At 34.8% G+C, this 13710-nt stretch overlaps 1 protein-coding gene across 6 annotated transcripts in view; it reads right to left on the bottom strand.

Moving 5' to 3' along the window:
- FER (FER tyrosine kinase) overlaps positions 1-13710 on the bottom strand; it is a 412363-nt gene that overhangs the window by 218419 nt on the left and 180234 nt on the right. For all 6 annotated transcript variants that reach the window (XM_035015022.1, XM_035015019.1, XM_035015020.1 and 3 more), the window contains one exon: positions 9277-9399. In XM_035015022.1, coding sequence (XP_034870913.1) covers positions 9277-9399 — 123 coding nt within the window. The remainder of the gene's footprint in view (positions 1-9276; positions 9400-13710) is intronic.

Genomic DNA, 13710 nt, shown 5'->3' with positions numbered 1-13710 from the left:
ACAGTAAAATAAAATAAATGTAAATGGTTAAAAGTTTCCCTTAAACCTCTGCTGCCGATTTCAAACCCACCAAAACATGTATCCTCTGTTAGACATCATCATCATTAGAATTAGCATCTTGAGTATATTTTTAAAGATTTTTTATCATTAAAAAAGCAAATTCAGACATATAATCTTATACTCCCCACACTTTTTATACAAAAGATAACATAACATAAACTCTGCCTTATAGTTTAGTTTCTTTTATTAACAATGCACCTTGGAGCTGTCTCCAGTGAGTATATAGAAAGCTTCCTCATTTATAGTACTCCATTGGATAAGATACCATAGTTCATTTAACTAGACACCTACTGATGAACATTTCAATTATTTCCCATCTCCTAATATTACAAACAATGCTTCAGTGACTAACCCTGTACTGACACCAGTTCATATGTACACAAATATAATTAAAGAATAGATTGTAGAATTGTTAATGCTAAGTCAAAGGCATATACATGTTATAATTTTGATGGATTTTGCCAATTTGCCGTCTACAGAGATTCTTAGCAAAGTATCTAAGAGGCTTTTCTGCACATTTTTGCCAAGAAAGTGAATTATTAAACTGTGAGCTTATGCCAATGTAATAGTTGAAAAAATGATTACAGTTTTAATTTCCATTTATTCCACTGAGTGAAGCAATTATTTGCTGTATCTTTAAAAGCCATTTGTATTTTTATTTTTTTGAACTATCCCCTCGGGGCCATTGTCAATTTTTGTATTTGGTTGTCTGTCTCTCTTTAGGTTTAAACAACTTTTAGAGGCTCTTTGTATATTAAAGAGATTGGCACTTTTGTGGTATACGTTTTCTCTGATTAAACTGACAAATGTTTTTAATTATGTATTGATCTTTTTAAAAGCAATTATTATATACATACAAATATCGTTTTCTCTTCTTCTCATTCATCCCTTTATGCTTTTATCTTTATTAATTCTTTCTTTCTGCTTTCTTTTATTTAACTGTGGACTTGTTTTTCCTAATTTTTTGAGTTACATGCTTCACTCAATTATTTCACTTTTTGTCTTATGATGCAAGTATTTAAGGCTCTAAATTTTCTTCTGAGTGCAGCTTTGGCTGCATCACTTAAGTTATATGTAAAATTTTATTTTCCCCACCCATTTCCCACATTCATTGATGCAAGCAAGGAATATAGCCCGAGAACTTCAGGGTAAATTCCTCTTTTAAAAGGTATTTTTGCTGGAGGTTGGTAAGATCTACGGCAGCTAGGCTATTGATCTGTCTTAACTTGTGAAGTTGTGCTATACAAATTCTGCCCAATCTAAAGTTGGCTACCACGACATGAACTTTGAAGTTGGTAAATGATATACGGTTCTTAGTTTCATGGAATATGCAGTTTATGGATATTTTACTTTTGTTTTCTCTTTGCTATAGTTTCCAGCAGGCAACAGGGTAAAAAACGCTAAGTCATGCAACCATGTTCATGCCAGAAATCCTCTTATACATTTTCTTATATGTTTCTACATGCTTCTCTGAGTCCGTGCACATAGGAACATTTCACAAATACTTTAAAGTGATGAAATGACACACTTCGGGCAATGTTTGTGCTATAAATAACAAATCCTGCCCTTCTACCTGCATTTAAAAAATTCCAGTGAGTTATTCTTTTAACCTCTTGGGACTCATCTACCTATTCCCATCATCCCTAAAATATTTACAAGGTAAATAAGAAATATATGGCATGATTGCTGAAAAACTGAGCTCCTTAGACTGAAAAAATCATAATATTTAAGAAAGTATGAGGTAGGCTTGTGGATAAAATACTCCTGAGAGGTCATTTAAAGAACATTAGTGGTCTCCAGGGCCTATTAATTTTGAGTCTAACATTGCTCTTCCTCAAAATAACTGCTGGTAAAGTTTGAGATAAGAAACTGAAAGTCAGTCTAATGTGTTACATGGGCTATGACAGGTTCTTTTATTTTATTAAATGGATCAAGCCTAAAATCCAAGTTTAATTTGACTTCCCAGACTATGCTAACTAAAGGCTGAATATTTCAATATTACCCTGTATTTCCCTTAGCACAACATGCTGTATGGTTCCTGCTGGACTAATTTTCATAAAGTCTGACACCATAACTGTCAAGTTCACTGTTACTTCCTAGTGCTAGAATATTGGAATATAGAAAAAGAATTGTTGTTAAACTACTGACATTACTGAGATTGTAGATTATAATTAATGCTAGTGGAGGTTACAGTAAAAAGATGATAAATAGAACCAAGTAAGTTTCAGGACATACCTCGAAAACTTACAAGAAATATGATTTAGGGTAAATGACAATCTCTGGCTTTCCTCACCTAATAATGAGGATACTACTACTCAATTCATAGTTGTTGAAAAGATTTAATAAAATAATAGAAGTAGAGTGTCGTCAACAGACTATGCACTCAACAAATGTCTTTTTTCCTTCCTTCATAATTTAAAATCTTCCAAATTTGCCCTGTGTTGTGATTTGTCATGTGAAAAAGTTTTTAAAGAAGTAAGAATATGGTATTTTACGGTTTCTAACATATATCCACAGAGATTTTCTTACATGATGTTTACAACAACCACGTAAGGTTACTGTAGTCAGTTGACTTGTCCCAGATCACATGGTTGGGAGTGGTAAAAATTGGCATTTAAAATTGGATTCCTTCTGCTCAATTCAGAGGTCCACATGGAGATTTATGTATTCTTGATGAATTTATCCTGAGGAGAACATTTTCTAATTTTTTGTTTTCTTCCACTCTTGACAGACCTAATAATTGATCTAAGAGAGTCAGTTATTCCATGCAATACGTGCGTGCCCTCCTTAATACCCATCACCAGGAGTACTGGGTGTTATATGCAAACACTGAATCATGGAACACTGCATCAAAAACTAATGATGTACTGTATGGTGACTAATATAATAAAATAAATAAAAATAAAAAAGCAAAAAATAAAAATAAAAGAGGCAATTAAATAGGAATCTTAAGAACAAGCATTCTACTATATCAGTATTTTATTTCCCAAACTGTGGTTTCCATAACTGGAAACCTAATTTGACATGCTATATCTCATTTTCAAGAGAAAAAAAGTCACTTATTTATCTTCAAATTTTAAAAATTCCATACAAATTAACAGCATAAGAGGATTAACTGCAAAAGCACAGCTAGCTAGATGCCTCCTAAAATACTACTACTAAGTGTGATATTATGATTTATTGTAAGAAATTATATTTTGTCACTGTCTCCATTTCTGGCAAAAAGGTCCAAAAACCCTTGGAAATTCCTAAGTGCTGAGGGCCATAAAGGCGTCTTTTGTTATGTTAATGATGATGGTTGGGTAACCTAAGGATAGGGCTAGAAAGCTAACCTTGTGATTTGAGAGTTAGAGTTTCAGTCCCACTCTCTTGACCTCCAGGGAGCGAAGAGAGGCTGGAGATTGAGTTCAAGTCCCAGTGTTCAATGATTTAATTGATCATTCCTATGGAATAAAGCCTCCATATAAACCCAGAGGTAGGGAGAGTTTCCAAGTTGGTAAGAGTGTGGAAATTTGGGGACAGTTGTACCCTTAGAAATCAAGAAAGTGCCATTCCCCTTCCCACATACCTTGTCTTATGCATCTCTGACATCTGGCTGTTCCTCAGTTATGTACTTTCATATTAATCTGGGCATCTACTAAGTAGATGTTTTTCTGAGTTCTGTGAAGCACTCTAGCAAATTAATTGAACCAAAAGAGGGAGTTGTTGGAACCTCGAATCTACCACCAGGATGTCAGAGGCACGGGTGACAACCTGGAGTTAAGACTGGCATCTGAAGTTGGGCAGAGGAGGGGGGCAGTCTGGTAGAACTGAGTCTTTAACCTATGGGATCTGACTCTATCTCCAAGTAGTGTCAGAACTGAATTAACTGCTTGGTAGTGTGCCGGGGAAAAACCCCCAAAACCCAGCAAAACAAAAATTTAAAAAACAACAATGGGCTGGGGAGAAAAGTTCTTAGAAATTAAAAACATGGGTTTTACTCTAATTTATTTAGATGGCCATATTACTGCAAAAATACTCCCTTGAAATTCACTAGCACTATTAAACATAAACCTTTTGTTTTGAAGAGACTCACTATGAAAACTTATAAAATTTTATACTGAGCTTCTACTCAAATGATTTTCTTAAATTATATAATAAACAACTGACCTTTTTAGATAATATACATTAGTTGTTAAATTAATCCAAATCTGTGTTCACCTCCAAACACTGTTCCATTCGACCACGCTGTTCCTGCCACACTAGCTTCTGCAGCTCCTCAGTTATACCAAGGAACACTCTTTCCCCAGACACTCATGGAAGATATTCAGCCAATAAACACCAGCACGGCTCTAGCGGTTTGGAGTTGGCATCTGTTCTCATAGGGCCAGTAATCATGCTGTGCTCTTAAAGGCTTTTACTATTACTCCTGCATATAACCATACAGAGAAGTCCTTGGTTTGGTTCACGTTTCTCTTCAAAATTCATTAGGAGGCCTTCTTGGATCACAATGTTTTTTAAAAAAGCAGCTGCCCCTACACACACACGCACACACACACGCACACATGCACACACACATGCACACATACACACCACTCAACCCCTGACCTCATCATCACACTCAGGTCATTATCTTCTTGACAGGCTTCATTTTCGTAGCATTTATTGCACTCTGACATAATATAGATCGCTGCCCAGCAGAGAGTGTGTGTTAAGTAAATATTTCCTGAGTGAATAAATAGTGAATCACATATATTTTCCAGTCTTCTTTTTATTAAAATTTTAAATTATTTTAATAATTTAATTACATAATTAAGGAACATGGGTACAGATTTAAGGAAAAAGAAGTCTCTTTAATTCCATAAAACGTTAAATTGAAAAAGACTTCAACATGTCAAAAACTGTATCACAAGCCTCTATAAAAGGAAAATCATTAAACAGTAATACTGGACGAAGCAAGCTATGTTACTTAACAAGCTATGTGAAATAAACAGTCTTTAAGTGATCTGAAACTAACAGCATGAAGAGAAGACCTAGTTAAGAGTGCAACTTTCTCTTGTATGAAGTGTTCTTTGTTTGCATGTGTCCAACATGAAAGCAATTGCCTCAGACCTGTCTGTCACAGAGAGCCTTCCTCTCTGCAAAAATCTGCCTCTACTGTTCTGGCATCCTGCACCAAATTCTGATGAAAAGCCACAAGTACTTGATTTAAGTTGGCAGGCAAGTCATTTGTCTAAAGTTCAACTTAATGGCTCATTGCCTAACTCACCTGATTTATTCATGAACTTTAATTTCCATTCTGAAAGATATTTCTTTTTAAAAAACAGCTAGTCTGAAGCAGTATCAAACTTAACAAGGCAAATAAACTTTCAAGTTACCATTTAAATGTTAAAGTTGAACTAGGTGTCTTTCTTAACTAAATTTCATCAAGCCCTATATTTAACCTCAAATCCTAGGTTGGGCACCCAGTATTACTGTTCATTGATTTTTCCTTCATGAAGACTTGTGGTACAGTTTTTGATATGTTACAGTCTTTTTCAATTTAACATTTTATAGAATCAAAGATACTTCCTTTTCCTTAAACCCACACCCTTGTTCCTTAAAATTAGCGTTTATTCTCGTCTCTGAAGTCTAGTCTCTACAGTCCAGACACATAGGAGGTAAGAACACAGGCTCCCATCTCAGCTCTGTGTCTTATCTGTTGTGTCATCTTGTGCAAATTATTTATGATTTTAAGCTTCAGCTCCTCATTCATCACACTGTATGAGGTTAAAAACAACACTAATCTTGTATGGGGTAATTATAATACTTCATAAGAATATGTAAGGGTTAAATGAGATAGTGCATATCAAACGCTCAGCAGGGAGCTGGTTTCTAGCAATTCAGTGCTTCAACAAACGTTTACTGAACGCCTACTGTGGGCGAGCCCAGGTCTAGGCACTGGCACTAGAGCTGCTCCAACTGTTAAATGTAATTCTGGCCCTTACGGAATTTACATTCCACTTGAGGAAGACAGACAAGTACAAATACATCATGTGAAGTAATTTCAAGTAAACACAACTGCAGCAAAAAGATACTAAGAGGGGAAGAGGGGAACATAAGGGCGTGAGGGGTTATTTCACGCAAGGTAGTCAGAAAAGGCCTCTGTGATGAAGTGGGAACAGAAACTGACTCAGTAAAGAACAGGCTCTGTGCGTCTCCAATGTGCTTCCTAACATAAGAACGATGGTGCTGGGTGATCAACAACCCTTGTTTAAAACAACGGCTTGCATCTTCCATACCTTTTCACAGGCTTTGGGAAGCAGTGCAGGAGAAATGAGCCTGTGGAGGGTGAGGGAGGGATGGCTTGGGCACCCACTAGCTTTATTATCATGAGAAAGTTAAATAAACCCTAATCCTAGATTGTCTAGTTTTCTGTACTTGTGGAGATAGGAAAGAGAATCCTTTGGCCACTGTGTCCTCTAGTTAGGCATTATGATGATATACTTGTATTTTCATGGGTAAGAAAGAAATAAATAGGGAGTGAGCAGTAAATTGCTATAAGCAGAAATTATATTGAGACCAAAATAGCATTCTTTATGTAGGCTAAAAGTGAAGTCTGGCAAGATGGAAATGAGATGTTTTACAGCATAGTATATGGTCAAAGACATTAACTTCTTACACAAATTAAATCAAGAAATAGATTCCTGTTATAAGAGTATAAATAATTTCTCAAAGGAAGATATATAACAGATAATACCACCATAATAAAATCTGTATCAATTTGTTCTTCACTCATAATTGAAAATTGTCTAACTTTTGCAACCTCTGCTTTGTGATTTTCTTTTAAAAGCATAATATGATTCATTAAATAACATGCATAACAATATTTACAACAAACAGATAATGATCTGCATATTTCAAATACCAGTACTTTAGATCAGGTTAATAGTCAGCTAGATAAACTTCAAATTTCTACCTCATAAAACAATCATACATAGCTCCTTAATCTTCTATAGCTTTCAGTCTACAATTATTTTCATAGCTATTGCTATATAAAATGATGAGATAATCAGCTCCACAGCCAGTGTTAGGGGCTTGGGAGAAAGAGAATAATTGACCATGTAATAGTCCACAGAATCTTTTCCATTTATCTAGACTCATTTCACGGAAAACTTTATATAGAGAAGGATATAGCTTTATTTGAAATTATATATTCTTATTCAAGCCCAGATCTGCATTTTTATGTGCCTCTTCTATGGCTTTGGTCTCTCAATTTAGACCTGGCTCAGCAAGTAGAAAATGCAAATATTTGGTTGGCTGTAAAATGGGATATCAATATCTCTGAAAATCCAGTTGCATATCTTGTTGACCTAACATGGGTAAAAAGCATCTTCACTGCGCTGAATTTTATTTTATGCTGCAATTATACTTTAATTCATACTTTTACATTACAGGTAAGGATACAAAACTCCTGTCACTTATAGTGATAGAGGGAGGGTAGTGGTAGAGGAGAGGTTGAAGACAGCCCCTAACTGATGGTTTGAGCAGCTAAGTATTTGGTGTTATAGGTTTCCCCCATTATCTAAAAGTTTGCTTTATGCCACTCTGCTCTTACCAAAGGCTTACATTAGTACCTGTTTTTGCTAACCAAAAGAAATTCAAAGAGTACTTTCACTTTTGTGACATGGTAATTTCTTCTTTGCTTTATGTCATTTTGGCTTATAAAAGGTTTCATAGGAACACTCTACTTTTGAGTAGTGGGGAAAACTTGTGCCATATACTAAAAAAGGAAGGATAAATTTTGGAGTTAAAGGTGATAAACTCAGTTTTAGGTAAAGAGTAGAAAAATCTCTTTTGTCTTTTGGGAAAGACATAAATGTAAGTTAGGAATATAAATTTGTAAGCCTCTGCTATACAAATAAGTAAATGAAGCCACAGGAATAGATCACCTTAATCAAAGGAGAGAACTAGAATTCTGCAGAACAACAGCAGTTCTTCATTTATGGAAGAGGAAACATTGACAGACTTCTCTGTTTTACTAGAGCAAAATGTGACAACCTATTTCAAACCAACAGAGAATTTTTATATGGTTTTCTGAAGTTAAAATGGGGGAAATAGCAAATGGAAAAATATAAATGAAGAAATGAGCCAATCTTATAATTCTAGAAAATTGTGAAAGAAGGCCAATTTCTTAGCCACAGAATTAGTGTTTAGCAACTGACAGTCAAAATCTTCTGTGAAAGCAACGTTAAAGCTCAGCCCCTCAGTAATGACTGAGTAATACAATGTGAATACAAATATAGACATTATGTTCTAGACTAACAAAGGATAGTATAACAGCTGTTTTGATTTTTTTTTTTAATTTCTTTAGCAGAATCTGGATTACACAGCATTCTTGGGAATAGCACTTGCTTCATATTAAAAGTCATCCCTAGGTATATAAAAATTGAATTAGCAGACATTAACCTACCAGGTTTTCTGGCTGTTTATGGCTACGCTGTTCTTCAGAGTAGATGGCCTCAAAGAAAAGGACTCTTGACTATCCCAATTCAAGTTCTGAGAGAACTTGAATAACGTGAAGTTCTGAAACATCAAAAGTACTCAGAAACCAAGGCAGCTCCATTGCTCCACTTTGGGCCAGGCCCCACAGCATTTACCTTAAAACACAAGCCATCTTCATACCCATTCCTTACCTCACAAATCTCCTAAAGCACATGAAACTAATGTGTTCTGTGCTAGATCTCAGAGGTAAAAATTACCTAGGACAATCTCTTACCCAGCTAGTTACCTGCTGGCTCCACATAAGAAACTTATGATTTACTATATTTGAGAAAAATAGTGTAGCTTTTAAAACTTCTAATGTCTTATAATATATTGTAAACTTAACATCCAAAATTAAAATTCCAATTCACTTGTAATTGCTGGAGATATTCTTTGACTTCTACATCTTAAAATCTTATATAAACTCAACTCAAAGTCTGAACCTTATAAAGTAAAAAAAAGTGTTAAGTCTTTTAAGGAAAACTGGGAAGGAAAAAAAAAAAAAAAGAAAAGGCCATTTGTAACCCAGCAAACACTGAATAAAAAGGCAACCCATCTTAATAAAACCAAGGAAATGCTATGCTTCAACATTAGTACAATTGGTAATCACAAAGCCCTTTTGTTTCCAAACTTTTATAAATAATGTAAGAACTTTATTTGTTGTGGTAAATGTTAACTCACATTTAAAATATACACACACATAAATGCACTTACCTTAGGAATAGGATTCAGCAGAACTACACCTGATTTCTTAGTGATGACCTGTTTTGTTGTATAGTGATGATCTATGAGTTGAGGAATGTTTGAAAAACCAGTGCCTTCAAATCGATATAGATTCTGGAGAAAGAACAATAAAGTAGAATAAATATGAAGACACTGCTTCAGCAAGACCACATTCAGCAATAAATTAAGTTGCACTAAGAAAAACTATTCTATGAATGTACATAATACTACTGAATGGTTAAGATGGTGAGAGTAAAAATAAATAAATAAAACTCCAACATGCTGAAAAATTTTAACTTTCCATCAAGAAATTAATTTTTATAATGACTAAACATACTTCAAACCATTAAAAAAGAGAAAGAAATGAAGGAAGAAAATGAAATACTAACAAAGACCTGGAATGCATTTTGCTAAATGATAACCAAAGGAAATAAAGCATGAGATACATTTGACTTAATAAACAAGCAATGCATTTACATAATATTTACATATATGCCCCATCTGATAAAACTTCCAAGATCAAAAATAACGTCAAAGCTTGAAGATATTATATTATAGCCAATATAATGATATATATTTGAAGAACACCTCAGATGATCACTATTTCCTACTTACCAATATAGTAGTAATTGGTATTTCTCTTATGGGGTTATTCATGTATTATTCTTTCACCAAAAGCACCTAGTCATTTACACACCATTGACAAAGAAATAAAATGCACAGTGACAAAACTGCAAATATCAGCATGCTCAAATCTTGCACTTTGTGGTTTTATAACATTAGATAAGTAACATTTTCTCAAACTCCGCCACAACCTCTTTTCAGTGTCTTCATATTTCAAATAGGCATGCAGGTCAGTTATCAAATGAATAAATTGATAGCAGTAAATTTAGCAAATAAAAAATATCTTATTGGCCATACTTTTCAATGCAGGAAGCACTGGAATGCATTGTAATGTATTAAAAACTTCTATCGGACTGTTCACAAAGTGCTCGCCCATACATATACATACAGGTGATACGTACAGATACCAATATGAATATGCTCTAAGAAAACTCTCTGTTAAGAAATAAGAACATTTAAAATTACCTAAATTTGGATATTATTTATATTACTGGAAGATTATTTCATAGTTAAAAGATTTAAAAAATTAAAGCTCCTTTTCCATAGTATAAGATTCAATTTACCAGAATTCAACTTATAGACCACCTTTAAATGGATATTTGTTTTATCAAGTGAGGGTCAAACAGGAGTTAGCTGACTATAAAACTAACCACAGAATATAATTTAACTCAAGGTAGTTTGCGTTAGAGTCAATTCAGGGCAAATTGTTAATAAACTGCCTAAAGAATTTTTGTATATAGCAGCCAGACCTACTATGATATATTAACAACGACATTAAGAATATTTCTTACTGAAGACGCTAATCTATTATTAGGCATGCAATGTGCTGAGCAAGTTCTCTCAGTGTCTCAGTTAATTCATTGGTGAAACAAATAATATTTGGATCTTCTCAAAGAGTAAATATGAGGCTTGACCAAGTATCAACATGCAAACCCCTGTGCCCGGCATATGGCACACAGTACACACTCAAATATTAAATCACCAAAGCAATAATAATCCTTGGGTTACAAAAATAATTCCAAACCCAGATATAGGAAAAGAAACATTTTCAAAGAATACCTTAAAGTGTAAATCACATTTTCTTAAGGAATAATCATTATCTGTAAATAATCAGATATCCTGGAAGGCATTCTTATATTAAATTGATTAAGAAATAAAGAAATGTAAAAGGTTATAGAAATGTAACATGTAATAACAATAGTAACAATGGTAATATTTCAACCAAATATACAGTATTATATCCTTGAACATTGCTGAGAGTAAATCTTAAGCATTCTCACCATGCACACAAGAAAGTATTTAACTTTCTTAACTGTGAGGTGTTAAATATCTTAATCCTGGTAATCATTTTACAATGTATATCAAACCATCATGTTGTACACTTTAAATATATATAATTCTGTTAGTTAATATTTACTGACAATGCATTCCTCCATAAAGTTAAAAATTTATATACTGTTACTCCCTTTGTCTGATTCCTTCAGTCTACTCTTAACATAGCATCAGGAGATCCTGTTACAGTAGATCATTCCATTACTTTGCTATATTCTTATCTCCCTCAGAATAAAAGCCAAAGTCTCTACCATGGTCTATAAGACTCTACATAATCTATCCTCTAGCATCTCTCTTACCACTACCCCCACCCCCACTTCCCTCCAGCCACACTCCTTTCCTTCTTGTTGTAAAACACACTATATATACTCCTTAGTCAAGGAGTTTACATTTGCTGCTTGAATAGTTCCTCAGATGGCCATATGGATAATGGCTCCCTTACTTTTTCCAGTCTTTCAGCATAAATCACCTTTTCAGTGAGGTCTTCTCTGACCACCCTATATAATATTCAATTCCCCATTTTCTCACCCCAGCTAAATTTCTTATCTCTTTTTCCATATTAAATTTTTCTCCTCAGAACTTAACACCATCTAATATCATACATATTTTATTTTTCTTGTTTATTGACTATCTTTTCTAGGATGTAAGCTCATGAGGTGATAAATTTTTACATTTTTTTTCTTAGAAAAAATGTCTATTTTTATTTTATAAAAGAGGCAAGTATTCCAAATTCACTGATGATGACAAGTGGTTCCAGTGATGTGACAATTAACTGGCTTTTTTTCCCCCCAAAAGAATAAAAACATTCCTTTTATCTCTTTAAATACAGATTTTTTTGTTTTTTTGGTCCCTCAACTTTATTGTCATTTTTTAATTTAATTTTATTATGTTATGTTAATCACCATACATTACATCATTAGTTTTTGATGTAGTGTTCCATGATTCACTGTCTGCATAGAACACCCAGTGCTCCATTAGTATGTGCCCTCTTTAATACCCATCACCAGGCTAACCCATCCCCCCACCCCCCTCCCCTCTAGAACCCTCAGTTTGTTTCTCAGAGTCCATAGTCTCTCATGGTTCGTCTCCCCCTCCGATTTCCCCCCCCTTCATTTTTCCCTTCCTACTATCTTTTTTTACTTTTTTTTAACATATAATGTATTATTTGTTTCAGAGGTACAGGTCTGTGATTCATCAGTCTTACACAATTTGCAGCGCTCACCATAGCACATACCCTCCCCAGTGTCTGTCACCCAGCCACCCCATCCTTCCCACCCCCCACCACTCCAGCAACATTCAGTTTGTTTCCTGAGATTAAGAATTCCTATCAGTGAGATCATATGATACATGTCTTTCCCTGATTGACTTATTTCGCTTAGCATTATACCCTCTAGTTCCACCCACATCATTGCAAATGGCAAGATTTTGGGTTTTTTGATGGCTGCATAATATTCCATTGTATATATATACCACATCTTCTTTATCTATTCATCTGTCGATGGACATCTTGGCTCTTTCCACAGTTTGGCTATTGTGGACATTGCTGCTATAAACACTGGGGTACATGTACCCCTTTGGATCACTACTTTTGTATCTTTGGGGTAAACATCCAGTAGTGCAATTGCTGGGTTGTAGGGCAGCTCTATTTTCAACTTTTTGAGAAACCTCCATACTGTTTTCCTGAGTGGCTGCACCAGCTTGCATTCCCACCAACAGGGTAGGGGGGTTCCCCTTTCTCTGCATCCCCGCCAACATCTGTCGTTTCCTGACTTGTTAATTTTAGCCATTCTGACTGGTGTGAGGTGGTATCTCATTGAGGTTTTGATTTGGATTTCCCTGATACTGAGCAATGTTGAGCACTTTTTCATGTGTCTGTTGGCCATGTGGATGTCTTCTTTGGAAAAATGTCTGTTTATGTCTTCTGCCCATTTCTTGATTGTATCATTTGTTCTTTGGGTGTTGAGTATGATAAGTTCTTCATAGATTTTGGATACTAGCCCTTTATCTGATATATCATTTGCAAATATCTTCTCCCATTCTGTCGGTTGTCTTTTGGTTTTGGTGACTGTTTCTTTTGCTGTGCAGAAGCTTTTTATCTTGATGAAGTCCCAATAGTTCATTTTTGCCCTTGCTTCCCTTGCCTTTGGCGATGTTTGTAGGAAGAAGTTGCTGTGGCTGAGGTCGAAGAGGATGCTGCCTGTGTTCTCCTTTAGGATTTTGATGGACTGCTGTCTCACATTTAGGTCTTTCATCCATTTTGAGTTTATTTTTGTCTGTGATGTAAGGAAATGGTCCAGTTTCATTCTTCTGCATGTGCTGTCCAATTTTCCCAACACCATTTGTTGAAAAGACTGTCTTTTTTCCGTTGGACATTCTTTCCTGCTTTGTCGAAGATGAGTTGACCATAGAGTTGAGGGTCCATTTCTGGGCTCTCTATTTTGTTCCATTGATCTATGTGTCTGTTTTTGT

This window comes from Mirounga leonina, unplaced genomic scaffold (assembly GCF_011800145.1).
Source record: "Mirounga leonina isolate KUSES-001 unplaced genomic scaffold, KU_Mleo_1.0 Mir_168, whole genome shotgun sequence".
Lineage (NCBI taxonomy): Eukaryota > Metazoa > Chordata > Mammalia > Carnivora > Phocidae > Mirounga > Mirounga leonina.
The sequence above is the reverse complement of the archived record's forward strand: the minus strand, read 5'-3'. Positions and strand labels throughout refer to the sequence as shown.